The sequence below is a fragment of the Oncorhynchus clarkii genome, unplaced genomic scaffold, assembly GCF_045791955.1.
Source record: "Oncorhynchus clarkii lewisi isolate Uvic-CL-2024 unplaced genomic scaffold, UVic_Ocla_1.0 unplaced_contig_9350_pilon_pilon, whole genome shotgun sequence".
Taxonomy (NCBI): Eukaryota; Metazoa; Chordata; class Actinopteri; order Salmoniformes; family Salmonidae; genus Oncorhynchus; species Oncorhynchus clarkii.
The window spans coordinates 110,346-130,000 of NW_027260815.1; the positions used below are offsets into that span (position 1 = coordinate 110,346).

The window sequence follows — 19,655 nt, forward strand, 5'->3', positions numbered from 1 at the left end:
CAGGGTGTGTTACAGTAACTAGATGGGGCAGGGTGGGGTGTGTTACAGTAACTAGATGGGGCAGGGTGTGTTACAGTAACTAGATGGGGGCAGGGTGGGGTGTGTTATAGTAACTAGATGGGGAAGGGTGGGGTGTGTTACAGTAACTAGAAGGGGCAGGGTGGGGTGTGTTACAGTAACTAGATGGGGCAGGGTGTGTTACAGTAACTAGATGGGACAGGGTGTGTTACAGTAACTAGATGGGGCAGGGTGTGTTACAGTAACTAGATGGGGGCAGGGTGGGGTGTGTTACAGTAACTAGATGGGGCAGGGTGTGTTACAGTAACTAGATGGGGCAGGGTGGGGTGTGTTACAGTAACTAGATGGGGCAGGGTGTGTTACAGTAGCTAGATATGGGGTGTATGTGGAAATGTGTGTTGTGTGTGTGGGGTGTGTGTGTGAGTGGGAGGTGGGTGTGTGTGGGGGGGGTATGTGTGGTAGGTGTGTTGTGTGTGGGAGGTGGTTGTGTGGGGGGGGGGTATGTGTGGTAGGTGTGTTGTGTGTGGGGTGTATGTGTGTGTGGGAGGTGGGTGTGTGTGGGGGGGTGTATGTGTGGTAGGTGTGTTTTGTGTGGGGTGGGTTTGTATGGGAAGTGTGTAGGGTGTGTGTGTATTGGGTTCATGTGGGAGGTGGGTGGGTGTGTGGGGGGTATGTGTGGGGGGGTATATGGGAGGTGTGTGGGGTGTGTGTGTATTCGGTGTGTGTGTATTGGGTGCATGTGGGAGGTGTGTGTGGTAGGTGTGTTGGGTGTGTTTGGGGTGGGTTTGTATGGGAGGTAGGTGGGTGTGTGTGGGGGGTATGTGTTGGGTGTGTGTGGGGTGGATGTGTGTTGGGTGTGTGTGGGGTGGGTGTGTGTGGGAGGTGTGTTGGGTGTGTGTGGGGTGGGTTTGTATGGGAGGTGGGTGGGTGTGTGTGGGGGATATGTGTGGGGTGTGTGTCGGAGCTGTGTGGTGTGTGTGTGTGTATTGGGTGTGTGTGTATTGGGTGTGTGTGCATTGGGTGTGTGTGTATTGGGTGTGTGTGCATTGGGTGTGTGGGGGAGGTGTGTGTGTTCTGTAGATAACAGTTTGTGCTGTATAACCTCACCTGATACCAGTGTGTAACTGTCAGAGCAGCAGTAGTTGCTAATATTAAGGGATATGCCTACAATAAATATTATTATTGCATTGCAAGGATGTACTTTCGTATGGCTATTTATAACAAAGGGCCACAATATTATGCCTTGGTGTTTACATTTCTACGGACCTAATTACCAAATTGACACATTTCTCCAGTAAGCAGGGTTCTACAAACATGTCAATTGAAAATGTGTTTTTTTGTAATAAGTGTATGGCTGGACGAGGGTTGAAGTTTATTACTAAATAATAACAAAACATTGAGTTTGTAACTCGCTGTTCATTGAAAAACATGATGCAGGGAGGGGTGTGTTACAGGGTTGTGTGTGTGTGTGTGTGTGTGTGTGTGTGTTCTAATGTGGCGGCTGTGTGCCCACGTCTGTGTGCGTACGTGGGTGGGCTGTGTGTGTAGGCTGAAGATCTGTTGACAGTCCAAGAGGGGTTGTTTGTGTAACGTGACAGGGGTTATCTATCTCCAGTTTGGAGGCATTTCAAGTCCATAGGTCTGCAAAAATGTCCTTTGAAAATGTTTTTGTGTCATAAATGTATGGCTGAATGAGGGTTGTAATTTAATATTAAATAATAACAATACATTGAATTTGTAACGCACTGTTCATTGAAAAATAATCTCAAAGTTCTATAGTTTGTGTGTGTGTGTGTGTGTGTGTGTGTGTGTGTGTGTGTGTGTGTGTGTGTGTGTGTGTGTGTGTGTGTGTGTGTGTGTGTGTTCATACTCAGAGAAAGGTATCCCTGCCCACCAGGTAAACTGGGGATGGGTCTGGAATAAGCAGGGCTTTCTCCTATAGCAGGGCTTTCTCCTATAGCAGGGCTTTCTCCTATAGCATGGCTTTCTCCTATAGCAGGGCTTTCTCCTATAGAGCTCCATTTTTATGGAATGGTCTGCCTACCCATGTGAGAGACGCAAACTCTGTCTCAACCTTTAAGTCTTTACCGAAGACTCATCTCTTCAGTGGGTCATATGATTGAGTGTAGTCTGGCCCAGGAGTGGGAAGGTGAACGGAAAGGCTCTGGAGCAACGAACTGCCCTTGCTGTCTCTGCCTGGCCGGTTCCCCTCTTTCCACTGGGATTCTAACCCTATTACAGGGACTGAGTCACTGGCTTACTGGTGCCCTTTCATACCGTCCCTGGGAGGGGTGCGTCACTTGAGTGGGTTGAGTCACTGATGTGATCTTCCTGTCTGGGTTGGTGCACCCCCTTGGGTTGTGCCGTGGCGGAGATCTTTGTGGGCTATACTCGGCCTTATCTCAGGATGGTAAGTTGGTGGTTGAAGATATCCCTCTAGTGGTGTGGGGGCTGTGCTTTGGCAAAGTTGGTGGAGTTATATCCTTCCTGTTTGGCCCTGTCCGGGGGTATCATCGGATGGGGCCACAGTGTCTCCTGACCCCTCCGGTCTGAGCCTCCAGTATTTATGCTGCAGTAGTTTGTGTGTCGGGGGGCTAGGGTCAGTTTGTTATATCTGGAGTACTTCTCCTGTCTTATCCGGTGTCCTGTGTGAATTTAAGTATGCTCTCTCTAATTCTCTCTTTCTCTCTTTCTTTCTCTCTCTCGGAGGACCAGAGCCCTAGGACCATGCCTCAGGACTACCTGGCATGATGACTCCTTGCTGTCCCCAGTCCACCTGGCCGTGCTGCTGCTCCAGTTTCAACTGTTTGCATGCGGCTATGGAATCCTGACCTGTTCACCGGACGTGCTACCTGTCCCAGACCTATTATTTGACCATGCTGGTCATTTATGAACATTTGAACATCTTGGCCATGTTCTGTTATAATCTCCATCCGGCACAGCCAGAAGAGGACTGGCCACCCCTCATAGCCTGGTTCCTCTCTAGGTTTCTTCCTAGGTTTTGGCCTTTCTAGGGAGTTTTTCCTAGTCAACGTGCTTCAACACCTGCATTGTCACGGAGTTCCTTTGTTATGTCTTTGTGTTAGGTTGGTCAGGGCGTGAGTTGGGGTGGGTAGTCTATGTCCTTTTTCTATGTTGTTATATTTCTATGTGTTTGGCCTAGTATGGTTCTCAATCAGAGGCAGGTGTCGTTCGTTGTCTCTGATTGAGAATCATACTTAGGTAGCCTGTTTTCCCCATTTGGGTTGTGGGTGTTTATTTTTTGGTTTGTGTTTCTGCACCAGACAGGACTGTTTCAGTTTCATTTTCGGTCTCTTGTTGTTTTTGTCATTCAGTGTTCTGTTCTATGAAATAATCATGAACACAAACCACGCTGCACTTTGGTCCTCACCTTCTTCCACCAAGGAAAACCGTTACATGCATTGCTTGCTGTTTGGGGTTTTAGGCTGGGTTTCTGTACAGCACTTTGAGATATCAGCTGATGTACGAAGGGCTATATAAATAAATTTGATTTGATTTGGAATACTCCATAGCTCCTGGTTGCCTCGGCCACTAAGTACGGCTTGTTTGAAAGACGGTTTCAGCTGTCGTGGGCTGCCAGCTGTTTGGAGAAGGAGGTGCTTTCTGTACCCTTGAGTGCCACGCATACAGGGACCTTTGAAATGTTCGGATCCTTTTGTTTTTGTAAATTTGATTAGTGGATTCAAAGTATGCGTCCGTGTGTGGTGAGGTTATGGACCATTGGCAACAGACAGCCACAATTATTTTAAACCTTTATTTAACTAGGAAAGTCAGTTAAAGAACAAATTCTTATTTACAATGACGGTCTACACCGGCCAAACGCGGATCAATTGTGCGCTGCCCTATGGGACTCCCAATCACGGCCGGATGTGATGCAGCCTGGATTCGAACCAGGTGCCTTAGACCCACTAGTAACACTTGACTTACTATAAGCCACCTGTTTCTAATTGACAGTTCAGTCATTAAGCAGACGCTCTCATCCAGAGAAACGTACAGTTAAGGCATTAAAATAGCTAGGTGAGACAACAACACATCACTGTCGTATCATGTAAATTTTTCTTCAATGAAGTAGCTATAAGCAGTCAGTAAATAGTGAGTTATTTAAGAGAGTCTTCAAAGAGGAAGGGTTTCAGATGTTTCCTGAAGATGGGCAGGGACATCGCTGTCCTATCTTCAAGGGGAAGCTGGTTCCACCATCGGGGTGCCAGGATAGAGAAGAGTTTTGACTGGGCTGAGCGGGAGCGGGATGGGAGGGCCAAGAGACCAGCGCTGGAGAGATGGAGTGCTTGGGATGGGGTGTAGGGTTTGAGCACAGCCTGAAGGAAGGGAGGGCGGTTCTTCTTGCTGCTCTGTAGACAAGCACCATGGTCTTGAAGATGATGCAAGTTTCGACTGGAAGCCAGTGGAGTGTGCGAAGGAATGGGGTGACATGGGAGAACTCAGGAAGGTTGAACACCAGGTGGGCTGCGGCATTTTGATGGCACAATCTATAATTTAGATGGTGGGTTAGCATGGGAACAGTTTGGAGACATATTATCTGGTTACCTTTAAACAGGTCAACATACACAAGGCTGCGGGGCCAGACGGATTACCAGGACGTGTGCTCCGGGCAAGTGCTGACCAACTGGCAGTTGTCTTCACTAACATTTTCAACATGTCCCTGATTGAGTCTGTAATACCAACATGCTTCAAGCAGACCACCATTGTCCCTGTGCCCAAGAACACAACGGCAACCTGCCTAAATGACGACAGATCTGTAGCAGTCACGTCCGTTGCCATGAAGTGCTTTGAAAGGCTGGTAATAGCTCAAACAGATCCACAGATGATGCAATCTCTATTGCACTCCACACTGCCCTTTCCCTCCTGGGCAAAAGGAACACCTACGTGAGAATGCTATTCATTGACTACAGCTCAGCGTTCAACACCATAGTATCCTCAAAGCTCATCACGAAGCTAAGGAACCTGGGACTAAACACCTCCTTCTGCAACTGGATCCTGGACTTCCTGACGGGCCGCCCCCAGGTGGTGAGGGTAGGTAACAACACTCTCAACGTGCTTCAACACCTGCATTGTCACGGAGTTCCTTTGTTATGTCTTTGTGTTAGGTTGGTCAGGGCGTGAGTTGGGGTGGGTAGTCTATGTCCTTTTTCTATGTTGTTATATTTCTATGTGTTTGGCCTAGTATGGTTCTCAATCAGAGGCAGGTGTCGTTCGTTGTCTCTGATTGAGAATCATACTTAGGTAGCCTGTTTTCCCCATTTGGGTTGTGGGTGTTTGTTTTCTGGTTTGTGTTTCTGCACCAGACAGGACTGTTTCAGTTTCATTTTCGGTCTCTTGTTGTTTTTGTCATTCAGTGTTCTGTTCTATGAAATAATCATGAACACAAACCACGCTGCACTTTGGTCCTCACCTTCTTCCACCAAGGAAAACCGTTACATGCATTGCTTGCTGTTTGGGGTTTTAGGCTGGGTTTCTGTACAGCACTTTGAGATATCAGCTGATGTACGAAGGGCTATATAAATAAATTTGATTTGATTTGGAATACTCCATAGCTCCTGGTTGCCTCGGCCACTAAGTACGGCTTGTTTGAAAGACGGTTTCAGCTGTCGTGGGCTGCCAGCTGTTTGGAGAAGGAGGTGCTTTCTGTACCCTTGAGTGCCACGCATACAGGGACCTTTGAAATGTTCGGATCCTTTTGTTTTTGTAAATTTGATTAGTGGATTCAAAGTATGCGTCCGTGTGTGGTGAGGTTATGGACCATTGGCAACAGACAGCCACAATTATTTTAAACCTTTATTTAACTAGGAAAGTCAGTTAAAGAACAAATTCTTATTTACAATGACGGTCTACACCGGCCAAACGCGGATCAATTGTGCGCTGCCCTATGGGACTCCCAATCACGGCCGGATGTGATGCAGCCTGGATTCGAACCAGGTGCCTTAGACCCACTAGTAACACTTGACTTACTATAAGCCACCTGTTTCTAATTGACAGTTCAGTCATTAAGCAGACGCTCTCATCCAGAGAAACGTACAGTTAAGGCATTAAAATAGCTAGGTGAGACAACAACACATCACTGTCGTATCACGTACATTTTCCTTCAATGAAGTAGCTATAAGCAGTCAGTAAATAGTGAGTTATTTAAGAGAGTCTTCAAAGAGGAAGGGTTTCAGATGTTTCCTGAAGATGGGCAGGGACATCGCTGTCCTATCTTCAAGGGGAAGCTGGTTCCACCATCGGGGTGCCAGGATAGAGAAGAGTTTTGACTGGGCTGAGCGGGAGCGGGATGGGAGGGCCAAGAGACCAGCGCTGGAGAGATGGAGTGCTTGGGATGGGGTGTAGGGTTTGAGCACAGCCTGAAGGAAGGGAGGGCGGTTCTTCTTGCTGCTCTGTAGACAAGCACCATGGTCTTGAAGATGATGCAAGTTTCGACTGGAAGCCAGTGGAGTGTGCGAAGGAATGGGGTGACATGGGAGAACTCAGGAAGGTTGAACACCAGGTGGGCTGCGGCATTTTGATGGCACAATCTATAATTTAGATGGTGGGTTAGCATGGGAACAGTTTGGAGACATATTATCTGGTTACCTTTAAACAGGTCAACATACACAAGGCTGCGGGGCCAGACGGATTACCAGGACGTGTGCTCCGGGCAAGTGCTGACCAACTGGCAGGTGTCTTCACTAACATTTTCAACATGTCCCTGATTGAGTCCGTAATACCAACATGCTTCAAGCAGACCACCATTGTCCCTGTGCCCAAGAACACAACGGCAACCTGCCTAAATGACGACAGATCTGTAGCAGTCACGTCCGTTGCCATGAAGTGCTTTGAAAGGCTGGTAATAGCTCAAACAGATCCACAGATGATGCAATCTCTATTGCACTCCATACTGCCCTTTCCCTCCTGGGCAAAAGGAACACCTACGTGAGAATGCTATTCATTGACTACAGCTCAGCGTTCAACACCATAGTATCCTCAAAGCTCATCACGAAGCTAAGGAACCTGGGACTAAACACCTCCTTCTGCAACTGGATCCTGGACTTCCTGACGGGCCGCCCCCAGGTGGTGAGGGTAGGTAACAACACATCTGCTACGCTGATCCTCAACACTGGAGCTTCCCAGGGGTGCGTGCTCAGTCCCCTCCTGTACCCCCTGTTCACCCACGACTGCATGGCCAGGCACGACTCCAACACCATCATTAAGTTTGCAGACGACAGAACAGTGGTAGGCCTGATCACCGACGAGACAGCCTATAGGGAGGAGGTCAGAGACCTGGTCGGGTGGTGCCAGAATAACAACCTATCCCTCAACGTCACCAAGACTAAGGAGATGATTGTGGCTTATCATATATGCATAGCCACTTTAACTATACATTCATGTACATACTACCTCAATAAGCCCGACTAACCGGTGTCTGTATATAGCCTTGCTACTCCTTTTTCAAATGTCTTTTTACTGTTGTTTTTATTTCCTTACTTACCCACACACACCATACACACACACCACACACACACACACACACACACACACACACACACACACACACACACACACACACACACACACACACATATACCTTTTTTCGCACTATTGGTTAAGTAAGCATTTCACTGTAAGGTCTACACCTGTTGTATTCCGCGCACGTGACAAATATACTTTGATTTGATTTGACAGTTTGAAGACAACATGTGTAGGTTGGCATGGGGACAGTTTGGTGAAATTATCTGGTTAGATGGTGCAGGTTACCATGGGGACAGTTTGGAGACAGATTACCTGGTTAGCTGGTGCAGGTTAGCATGTGGATAGTTTGGAGACATATTACCTGGTTAGATGGTGGGTTAGCATGGGGACAGTTTGGAGACAGAATATCTGGTTAGATGGTGCAGGTTAGCATGGAGACAGTTTGGAGACAGATTACCTGGTTAGCTGGTGCAGGTTAGCATGTGGATAGTTTGGAGACATATTACCTGGTTAGATGGTGGGTTACCATGGGGACAGTTTGGAGACAGATTACCTGGTTAGATGGTGGGTTAGCATGGGGACAGTTTGGAGACATATTACCTGGTTAGATGGTGGGTTAGCATGGGGGCAGTTATGAGACATGTTATCTGGTTGGTTAGCATGGGGACAGTTTGGAGACATATTACCTGGTTAGATGGTGCAGGTTAGCATGTGGACAGTTTGGAGACATATTACCTGGTTAGATGGTGGGTTAGCATGGGGACAATTTGGAGACATATTACCTGGTTAGATGGTGGGTTAGCATGTGGACAGTTTGGAGACATATTACCTGGTTAGATGGTGCAGGTTACCATGGGGACAGTTTGGAGACAGATTACCTGGTTAGATGGTGCAGGTTAGCATGTGGACAGTTTGGAGACATATTACCTGGTTAGATGGTGCAGGTTAGAATGGGGACAGTTTGGAGACATATTACCTGGTTAGATGGTGCAGGTTACCATGGGGACAGTTTGGAGACATATTACCTGGTTAGATGGTGCAGGTTACCATGGGGACAGTTTGGAGAAATTATCTGGTTAGATGGTGCAGGTTAGCATGGGGACAGTTTGGAGAAATTACCTGGTCAGATTGTAGGTTAGCATGGGGACAGTTTGGAGAAATTACCTGGTCAGATTGTAGGTTAGCATGGGGACAGTTTGGAGAAATTACCTGGTCAGATTGTAGGTTAGCATGGGGACAGTTGGAGACAGATTACCTGGTCAGATTGTAGGTTAGCATGTGGACAGTTGGAGACAGATTACCTGGTTAGATGGTGCAGGTTATCATGTGGACAGTTTGGAGACCTATTACCTGGTTAGATGGTGCAGGTTAGCATGGGGACAGTTTGGAGACAGATTATCTGGATAGATGGTGCAGGTTAGCATGGGGACAGTTTGGAGACAGATTATCTGGATAGATGGTGCAGGTTAGCATGGGGACAGTTTGGAGACAGTTTATCTGGTTAGATGATGCAGGTTAGCATGGGGACAGTTTGGAGACAGATTACCTGGTTAGATGGTGCAGGTTATCATGGGGACAGTTTGGAGACAGATTATCTGGTTAGATGGTGCAGGTTAGCATGTGGACAGTTTGGAGACATATTACCTGGTTAGATGGTGGGTTACCATGGGGACCGTTTGGAGACATATTACCTGGTTAGATGGTGGGTTAGCATGTGGACAGTTTGGAGACATATTACCTGGTTTGATGGTGGGTTAGCATGGGGACAGTTTGGAGACATATTACCTGGTTAGATGGTGGGTTAGCATGGGGACAGTTTGGAGACATATTACCTGGTCAGATGGTGGGTTAGCATGGGGACAGTTTGGAGACATATTACCTGGTCAGATGGTAGGTTAGCATGGGGACAGTTTGGAGACATATTACCTGGTCAGATGGTAGGTTAGCATGGGGACAGTTTGGAGACATATTACCTGGTTAGATGGTGGGTTAGCATGTGGACAGTTTGGAGGCACAACGGACAGTGGACTTTGTCTTTCAGACCTTTATTTACTGACAGATCACTGTGTGCAAAGACCAGTTGTGAAACACAGTCCCAGGTCCAAATGAAAGAGAGTCAGAGAGACAGAGAGAGAGAGAGAGAGGTGGAGAGAGAGAGAGAGAGAGAGAGAGAGAGGTGGAGAGAGAGAGAGAGAGAGAGAGGTGGAGAGAGAGAGAGAGAGAGAGAGAGAGAGAGAGAGAGAGAGAGAGGTCAGCTAATGATTGACAGATTCCACAATAGTATAAAGGAGCCCTGCATTTCTCCATTCCTCGGCTCAATCGCTAGATCCCGTCCTCCATCCATCCCTCCTTCTCTCCATCCATCCCTCCGTCCGTGCGCCTGTCCTTTCATCATGCAGTGGTTGTCTGTCTGCAGCCTGTTGGTGCTGCTGAGTGTGTCAGCCCGGTCTCAGGCTCAGAACCAGATCTGTACCATCTTCACAGAGGCCAAGGAAGATGGATTCAAATCTTTGTGAGTAGTGAAGCCTCATACTGCAGTAGTAGATATGCCTCATACTGCAGTAGTAGATATGCCTCATGTTGCAGTAGTAGATATGCCTCATGTTGCAGGAGTAGATATGCCTCATACTGCAGTAGTAGATATGCCTCATACTGCAGTAGTAGATATGCCTCATGTTGCAGGAGTAGATATGCCTCATACTGCAGTAGTAGATATGCCTCATACTGCAGTAGTAGATATGCCTCATGTTGCAGTAGTAGATATGCCTCATGTTGCAGTAGTAGATATGCCTCATACTGCAGTAGTAGATATGCCTCATGTTGCAGTAGTAGATATGCCTCATACTGCAGTAGTAGATATGCCTCATGTTGCAGGAGTAGATATGCCTCATACTGCAGTAGTAGATATGCCTCATACTGCAGTAGTAGATATGCCTCATACTGCAGTAGTAGATATGCCTCATGTTGCAGGAGTAGATATGCCTCATACTGCAGTAGTAGATATGCCTCATGTTGCAGTAGTAGATATGCCTCATATTGCAGTAGTAGATATGCCTCATACTGCAGTAGTAGTAGATATGCCTCACATTGCAGTAGTAGATATGCCTCAAATTGCAGCAGTAGTAGCCATGCCTTATATTTCATTAGTAGGATGCCTCACATTGCAGTAGTAGATATCCCTCATACTGCAGTATTAGATTTGAGGCAAATTATCTCAAGAAATCAGTCAGAAAGTTAAAGCTTGGTCACAAATGGGTCTTCCAAATGGACAATGACCCCAAGCATGCTTCCAAAGTTGTGTCAAAATGGCTTAAGGACAACAAAGTCAAGGTGTTGGAGTGACCATCACAAAGCCCTGACCTCATTCCTATTGACAATTTGTGTGCAGAACTGAAAAAAAAGCGTGTGCAAGCAAGGAGGCCAATCCCGATCAGACGCGATTCTGAAAAGGAAGATATGTTGGAGACAACATTAGAAAACTATGAGAATGCAGGGAAACTAAGTATAATCTGTAGAGCAGATTTTGAGAGAGCATTTCATACAGTACGCCTAGAATCTGTTTATAAGTGCCTGGATTTTTTCTACTTTATAGAATGTCTTATAAAATGGGTAGAAGTCATGTACAGTAAAAGGATAAATAACGGTTACTTCTCTGGGAATTTTGAATTGTCAAGAGGCATAAAACAAGGTTGTCCTGTGTCACCGTACCTATTTATTATGGCCATTGAATTGCTTTAAAAATCAGATCTAAATGATAACATTATTAAGGGGCAAATAAATGAAGGGATTAGAGACAAAATGATCAATGTACGCTGATGATTCTCTTTGAGTCCTCAATCTTCAACCTTGAAAGGCCACATTGAGGACCTGGATAATAAACCCAACTATGATAAGTGATAATATGATAATACTATATTAAGGATTGGGTCTCTAAAAGATGCAAACTTTAAAGTTTTGTGAAGTCGATGTGCTTGGTGTACATATCCCCGGGAAAAGTTGAGGGATCTTTGCAACTATTAACTTTGATCAAAAACAGCAAAATATATATAATCTTGAAACTGTGGAAACAGCCATCCGTTTACGGGAAGATTTACCCTGATAAATTCTCTAGTCATATCAAATCAAATCAAATCAAATTTATTTATATAGCCCTTCGTACATCAGCTGATATCTCAAAGTGCTGTACAGAAACCCAGCCTAAAACCCCAAACAGCAAGCAATGCAGGTGTTGAAGCACGGTGGCTAGGAAAAACTCCCTAGAAAGGCCAAAACCTAGAGAGGAACCAGGCAATGTGGGGTGGCCAGTCCTCTTCTGGCTGTGCCGGGTGGAGATTATAACAGAACATGGTCAAGATGTTCAAATGTTCATAAATGACCAGCATGGTCGAGTAATAATAAGGCAGAACAGTTGAAACTGGAGCAGCAGCACGACCAGGTGGACTGGGGACAGTCGCAGTTTACATATTTATTAATGGACTTATTGACTCCAAGGGAATCATTCTTCAAATCATGCGAGAAAATAAATTTCCCTTTATTTGGAATGGCAAACCAGATCAAATTAAATGAGCATATGTACATAACAAACACCAGTTTGGAGGGTTAAAACTATTCAATATTAAGGCATTAACCTCTCTCTTAAAGCCTCCATTGTACCCCAGAAAATTCTAAATCCAAATTGGTTTTCTAGCAAGCTCCTGAGAGAGGACCATCCAGTTTAAGAGCTCTTTGCATTTTTGCTGATTAAAACCTTAGCTGTAAGTAGCAGTAGAAGTATTGTTGTCCGGGACGGTAGGGTAGGGAGAACAAGTATAAGAAAACATTTTTCTAGGCAAGTCAGTTAAGAACAAATTCTTCTTTACAATGACAGAAAGGTGGGTTAACTGCCTTGTTCAGGGGCAGAACGAAAGATTTGTCAGCTCGGGGATTCGATCCAGCATCCTTTCGGTTACTGGCCCAATGCTCTAACCACAAATAACAATGAGTTCAGTCAGTAAACTGCACTGTGTGTTCATGTTTTGGTTTAATGCATCATCTGACTGACTGTGCGTGCGTGTAGGATCCTTGTAGGGCTGGCTCAGAATCTTCCCGATAGTACGTTGGGTGACTTGGTGCCTCTCATCGCGGAGGCCTTAGCCATGGGCGTCAAATGCTGCTCAGACACTCCTCCAGAGGACTGCGACAGAGATGTGGTGAGAGACACCTATCATTTCATCATTCTGATCACACCTCATCTTCCTTATCACATCTCATCCTTATCATACCTCATCAACCTTATCACACCTCATCATCCTGATCACACCTCATCTTCCTTATCACACCTCATCATCCTTATCACACCTCATCATCCTGATCACACCTCATCATCCGTATCATACCTCATCATCCTTATCACACCTCATCATCCTTATCACACCTCATCATCCTTATCACACCTCATCATCCTTATCACATCTCATCCTTATCACACCTCATCATCCTTATCACACCTCATCATCCTTATCATACCTCATCATCCTTATCACATCTCATCATCCTTATCACACCTCATCATCCTTATTATGAGATGTGGTGAGAGACACCTATCATTTCATCATTCTGATCACACCTCATCTTCCTTATCACATCTCATCCTTATCATACCTCATCAACCTTATCACACCTCATCTTCCTTATCACACCTCATCTTCCTTATCACACCTCATCATCCTTATCACACCTCATCATCCTGATCACACCTCATCATCCGTATCATACCTCATCATCCGTATCATACCTCATCATCCTTATCACACCTCATCATCCTTATCACACCTCATCATCCTTATCACATCTCATCCTTATCACATCTCATCCTTATCACACCTCATCATCCTTATCACACCTCATCATCCTTATCATACCTCATCAGCCTTATCATACCTCATCAACCTTATCACATCTCATCATCCTTATCACACCTCATCATCCTTATCATACCTCATCATCCTTATAACACCTCATCATCCTTATCACACCTCATCATCCTTATCACATCTCATCATCCTTATCACACCTCATCATCCTTATCATACCTCATCATCCTTATCACATCTCATCATCCTTATCACACCTCATCATCCTTATCATACCTCATCATCCTTATCACACCGCATCTTTCTTATCACACCTCATCATCCTTATCACACCTCATCATCCTTATCACGCGTGTGCGTGTGTGTGCAGGCGGACCTGTTCCAAAGTGCGGTGTGTTCCTCTGAGACCCTGGTGGAGAAGAACCATCTGAAGATGTGCTGTGAGAAGACTGCCGCTGAGAGGACACACTGCTTCCTGGACCACAAGGCCAAGGTAGAATGGACCACCCCTCCCTCTGAGCCAGGTTTCCTATCTAGGTTTCTTCCTTCTGCTCTTTGGGGTGTAGACCGGGTTACTGGAAGTCAAAAAGACTTTATGGATACATTTGACTGAGTGATTGATTGAGTGATTGATTGATTGATTGATTGTAGATTCCTCGGGACCTGTCCCTCAAAGCTGAGCTGCCCGCTGCAGACCAGTGTGAAGACTTCAAGAAGGACCACCAGGCTTTTGTTGGGAGGTAAGTGTCCACACTCGACTCGAGACCACACCATCGTCTAGAGACCACACCATCGATTAGAGACCGTCGACTTGAGACCACACCATCGACTAGAGACTACACCATCGATTAGAGACCATCGACTTGAGACCACACCATCGACTTGAGACCACACCATCGACTAGAGACCACACCATCGACTAGAGACCACACCATCGACTAGAGACCACACCATCGACTAGAGACCACACCATCGACTAGAGATCACACCATCGACTAGAGACCACACTATCGACTAGAGACCACACCATCGACTAGAGACCACACCATCGACTAGAGACCACACCATCGACTAGAGACCACACTATCGACTAGAGACCACCCCATTGACTAGAGACTACACCATCAACCTGAGTCCACACCATCAACTAGAGACTACACCATCGACTAGAGACCATTGACTAGAGACCACACCATCGACTAGAGACCACACCATCGGCTAGAGACCACACCATCAACTAGAGACCATCGACTAGAGACCACACCATCGACTAGAGACCACATCATCGACTAGAGACCATCGACTAGAGACTACACCATCGATTAGAGACTACACCATCGACTAGAGACCACACCATCGACTAGAGACCACACTATCGACTAGAGACCACACCATCGACTAGAGACCACACTGTCGACTAGAGACCATCGACTAGAGACTACACCATCGACTAGAGACCACACCATCGACTAGAGACCACACCATCGACTAGAGACCACACCATCAACTAGAGACTACACCATCGACTAGAGACTACACCATCGACTAGAGACCATTGACTAGAGACCACACCATCGACTAGAGACCACACCATCGACTAGAGACTACACCATCTACTAGAGACCATTGACTAGAGACCACACCATCGACTAGAGTCCACACCATCAACTAGAGACTACACAATCGACTAGAGACCATTGACTAGAGACCACACCATCGACTAGAGACCACACCATCAACTAGAGACCATCGACTAGAGACCACACCATCGACTAGAGACCACATCATCGACTAGAGACCATCGACTAGAGACCACACCATCGATTAGAGACTACACCATCGACTAGAGACCACACCATCGACTAGAGACCACACTATCGACTAGAGACCACACCATCGACTAGAGACCACACTATCGACTAGAGACCACACCATCGACTAGAGACCACACTGTCGACTAGAGAGTACACCATCGACTAGAGACCATCGACCAGAGACCACACCATCGACTAGAGATTACACCATCGACTAGAGACCACACCTTCGACTTGAGACCATCGACTTGAGACCATCGACCAGAGACCACACCATCGACTAGAGATTACACCATCGACTAGAGACCACATCATTGACTCGAGACCATCGACTAGAGACCATACCATCGACTAGAGACCATACCATCGACTAGAGACTACACCATCGACTAGAGACCACACCATCGACTAGAGACCATCGACTTGAGACCACACCAGCTAAAATACTGTGTTAGGCCGCTGAGCAGTATGGAGTGTTTTTCTGGAATTTACTGTGTGTGTGTGTGTGTGTGTGTGTTTCAGGTTCATCTTCAAGTTCTCCAAGAGTAACACGATGCTACAACCACATGTGATCCTGGCTATCGCCAAAGCTTATGGAGAGGTTCTGACTAGCTGTTGTGGAGAGGCTGAGGCCCAGACTTGCTTCGACACCAAGGTCAGGAGGCGTCAGATCGCACCCTATTTTCTATACAGTACTCTACTTAAGAGAGAATAGGGTGCCATTTTGTATGCAGTCTCTCTCTCAATTCATTTCAATAATATTTATTGGCATGGACAGATAAAGCACCTATATAGCCAACGTAAACATTCTCTCTCTCTCTTTTCCAGAAAGCTACTTTCCAACGCGCCGTCGGGAAACGCGTGACTGAACTCAGGGCCCTGTGCATCGTCCACAAGAAATATGGAGACCGCGTTGTCAAGGCCAAGTAGGACACGTCAATCTAAAATTCTATGGTTCTAATTGGCTGAGAGCCAGGTGAGCCCGCCCTTGGGCCAGTCCCATTGGTTGACGCGTGTGTCTGTCTGTTCTAACAGGAAGCTGATCCAGTACAGTCAGAAGATGCCTCAGGCCTCTTTCCAGGAGATGGGAGGCATGGTAGACAAGATCGTAGCGACTGTTGCCCCCTGCTGCAGCGGAGACATGGTCACATGCATGAAGGAGAGGGTAAACTATGTCTTCTCTCTATTCCTCTCTTTTTATTGGTGGATTGCTCTTTTAGTTCCTCCTCTCTTTTAAAACTATTTCATTTCCTCTCTGTTTACCTTTTAAACTTTCACTCTGTCTCTAAACTCTCAACCTCTCACCTCTTAGCCTCTCAGTCTCTCACCTCATCCTCTCACCTCTTAGCCTCTTACCTCTTAGCCTCTCAGCCTCTCAGCCTCTCACCTCTTAAGCCTCTCACCTCTTAAGCCTCTCACCTCTCATCCTCTCATCCTCTCACCTCTTAAGCCTCTCACCTCTTAGCCTCTCACCTCTCAGCCTCTCACCTCTTAAGCCTCTCACCTCTCATCCTCTCACCTCTTAAGCCTCTTACCTCTTAAGCCTCTCACCTCTCATCCTCTCATCCTCTCACCTCTTAAGCCTCTCACCTCTTAGCCTCTCACCTCTCAGCCTCTCACCTCTTAAGCCTCTCACCTCTTAAGCCTCTCACCTCTCATCCTCTCACCTCTTAAGCCTCTCAGCTCTCACCTCTTAGCCTCTTAGCCTCTCACCTCTCATCCTCTCACCTCTTAAGCCTCTCACCTCTTAAGCCTCTCACCTCTCATCCTCTCATCCTCTCACCTCTTAAGCCTCTCAGCTCTCACCTCTTAGCCTCTCACTTCTTAGCCTCTCAGCTCTCACCTCTATTCCTCTCTAGCCTCTCACCTCTCATCCTCTCAGCCTCTCACCTCTTAGCCTCTCACCTCTCAGCCTCTCACCTCTTAAGCCTCTCAGCTCTCACCTCTTAGCCTCTCACTTCTTAGCCTCTCAGCTCTCACTCTTTCAGCCTCTCACCTCTCACTCTCAGCCTCTCACCTCTCAGGCTCTCACCTCTCACTCTCACCTCTCACTCTTACCTCTCAGCCCCTCACCTCTCAGCCTCTCACCTCTCACTCTCACCTCTCACCTCTCAGCCTCTCACCTCCCTCTCTCACCTCTCACTCTCACCTCTCACTCTCAGCCTCTCACCTCCCTCTCTCACCTCTCACTCTCACCTCTCACCTCTCAGCCTCTCACCTCCCTCTCTCACCTCTGACTCTCACCTCTCACTCTCAGCCTCTCACCTCCCTCTCTCACCTCTCACTCTCAGCCTCTCACCTCTCAGCCTCTCACCTCTCAGCCTCTCACCTCCCTCTCTCACCTCTCACTCTCACCTCTCACCTCTCAGCCTCTCACCTCCCACTCTCACCTCTCACTCTCACCTCTCACCTCTCACTCTCAGCCTCTCACCTCTCAGCCTCTCACCTCTCAGCCTCTCACCTCATACTCTCACCTCTCAGCCTCTCAGCCTCTCACCTCTTAAGCCTCTCAGCTCTCACCTCTTAGCCTCTCACTTCTTAGCCTCTCAGCTCTCACTCTTTCAGCCTCTCACCTCTCACTCTCAGCCTCTCACCTCTCAGCCTCTCACCTCTCACTCTCAGCCTCTCACTCTCAGCCTCTCACCTCTCAGCCTCTCACCTCTCAGCCTCTCACCTTTCAGCCTCTCACCTCTCACTCTCAGCCTCTCACTCTCAGCCTCTCACCTCTCACCTCTCAGCCTCTCACTCTCAGCCTCTCACTCTCAGCCTCTCACTCTCAGCCTCTCACCTCTCAGCCTCTCACATCTCAGCCTCTCACCTCTCAGCCTCTCACCTCTCAGCCTCTCACCTCTCAGCCTCTCACCTCTCAGCCTCTCAGCCTCTCACCTCTCAGCCTCTCACCTCTCAGCCTCTCACCTCTCAGCCTCTCACCTCTCAGCCTCTCAGCCTCTCACCTCTCAGCCTCTCACCTCTCAGCCTCTCAGCCTCTCACCTCTCAGCCTCTCACCTCTCAGCCTCTCAGCCTCTCACCTCTCAGCCTCTCACCTCTCAGCCTCTCAGCCTCTCACCTCTCAGCCTCTCAGCCTCTCACCTCTCAGCCTCTCACCTCTCAGCCTCTCACCTCTCAGCCTCTCACCTCTCAGCCTCTCACCTCTCAGCCTCTCACCTCTCACCTCTCAGCCTCTCACCTTTCAGCCTCTCACTCTCAGCCTCTCACCTCTCAGCCTCTCACCTCTCAGCCTCTCACCTCTCAGCCTCTCACTCTCAGCCTCTCACCTCTCAGCCTCTCACTCTCAGCCTCTCACCTCTCAGCCTCTCACCTCTCAGCCTCTCACCTCTCAGCCTCTCACCTCTCAGCCTCTCACCTCTCAGCCTCTCACCTCTCAGCCTCTCAGCCTCTCAGCCTCTCACCTCTCAGCCTCTCACCTCTCACCTCTCAGCCTCTCACTCTCAGCCTCTCACCTCTCAGCCTCTCACCTCTCAGCCTCTCACCTCTCAGCCTCTCACCTCTCAGCCTCTCAGCCTCTCAGCCTCTCACCTCTCAGCCTCTCACCTCTCAGCCTCTCACCTCTCAGCCTCTCACCTCTCACCTCTCACCTCTCAGCCTCTCAGCCTCTCACCTCTCAGCCTCTCACCTCTCAGCCTCTCACCTCTCAGCCTCTCAGCCTCTCAGCCTCTCAGCCTCTCACCTCTCAGCCTCTCAGCCTCTCACCTCTCAGCCTCTCACCTCTCAGCCTCTCACCTCTCAGCCTCTCACCTCTCAGCCTCTCACCTCTCAGCCTCTCACCTCTCAGCCTCTCAGCCTCTCACCTCTCAGCCTCTCAGCCTCTCAGCCTCTCAGCCTCTCACCTCTCAGCCTCTCACCTCTCAGCCTCTCACCTCTCAGCCTCTCACCTCTCAGCCTCTCACCTCTCAGCCTCTTTCTATTGGATGTGTGTCTGCATATACATGTATCTGTGTCCCTGACTCTTCCTGCCTGTGTGTGTATCCCCCCAAACAGAAGGCCCTGGTGGATGAGGTGTGTGCTGATAAGAGTGTGTTGTCTCGCGCGGCGGGTCTGTCTGCATGCTGTAAAGAGGATGCAGTACACAGAGGGTCCTGTGTTGAGGCCATGAAGCCAGACTCTAAGCCAGACGGTCTGTCTGAGCACTACGACGTTCACGCTGACATAGCAGCAGTCTGCCAGACCTTTACCAAGACCCCGGATGTAGCCATGGGGAAGTATGTATACACACACACACACACACACACACACACACACACACACACACACACACACACACACACACATCTGGAAAAGCTGCCTATACACACAATTCTGACTTTGTATGGGGTGTTGCTATTGGCTAAACGACTGTGTACTCTGTTCTGATTGGCTGTCTGACTACTGACTCTCTGTATATGGTCTGTCCTGATCGGGCAGGTTGGTGTATGAGATCTCAGTGCGTCACCCTGAGTCGTCTCAGCAGGTGATTCTGAGGTTCGCCAA

At 47.8% G+C, this 19,655-nt stretch overlaps 1 protein-coding gene and 1 long non-coding RNA gene across 6 annotated transcripts in view; one reads left to right on the forward strand and one right to left on the reverse strand.

The window, feature by feature from the left end:
* Positions 1–9,800: 9,800 nt before the first annotated feature.
* The window catches only part of LOC139401790 (albumin 1-like), a 15,373-nt gene continuing 5,518 nt past the window's right edge, over positions 9,801–19,655 (forward strand). Inside the window, exons 1-9 of the mRNA XM_071145763.1 lie at positions 9,801–10,012; positions 12,557–12,689; positions 13,723–13,845; positions 14,004–14,092; positions 15,689–15,821; positions 15,995–16,092; positions 16,202–16,331; positions 19,167–19,387; positions 19,590–19,655. The exon at positions 19,590–19,655 is cut by the window's right edge and continues 67 nt beyond it. Coding sequence (XP_071001864.1) covers positions 9,894–10,012; positions 12,557–12,689; positions 13,723–13,845; positions 14,004–14,092; positions 15,689–15,821; positions 15,995–16,092; positions 16,202–16,331; positions 19,167–19,387; positions 19,590–19,655 — 1,112 coding nt within the window. The 5' untranslated portion in view covers positions 9,801–9,893. The remainder of the gene's footprint in view (positions 10,013–12,556; positions 12,690–13,722; positions 13,846–14,003; positions 14,093–15,688; positions 15,822–15,994; positions 16,093–16,201; positions 16,332–19,166; positions 19,388–19,589) is intronic.
* On the reverse strand, positions 16,661–18,552 carry LOC139401791 (uncharacterized). 5 transcript variants are annotated; one of them, XR_011633169.1, is made up of 5 exons: positions 18,443–18,552; positions 17,664–17,745; positions 16,950–17,162; positions 16,772–16,833; positions 16,661–16,678 (listed from the first exon to the last, which is right to left on the reverse strand). It is a non-coding gene; the product is annotated as an uncharacterized lncRNA (long non-coding RNA). The 5 variants fall into 5 exon arrangements; XR_011633168.1 differs by lacking the exons at positions 17,664–17,745; positions 18,443–18,552 and adding exons at positions 17,240–17,267; positions 17,985–18,129 and having other exon boundaries at positions 16,950–17,183; XR_011633167.1 differs by lacking the exon at positions 18,443–18,552 and adding an exon at positions 17,776–17,872 and having other exon boundaries at positions 17,664–17,739.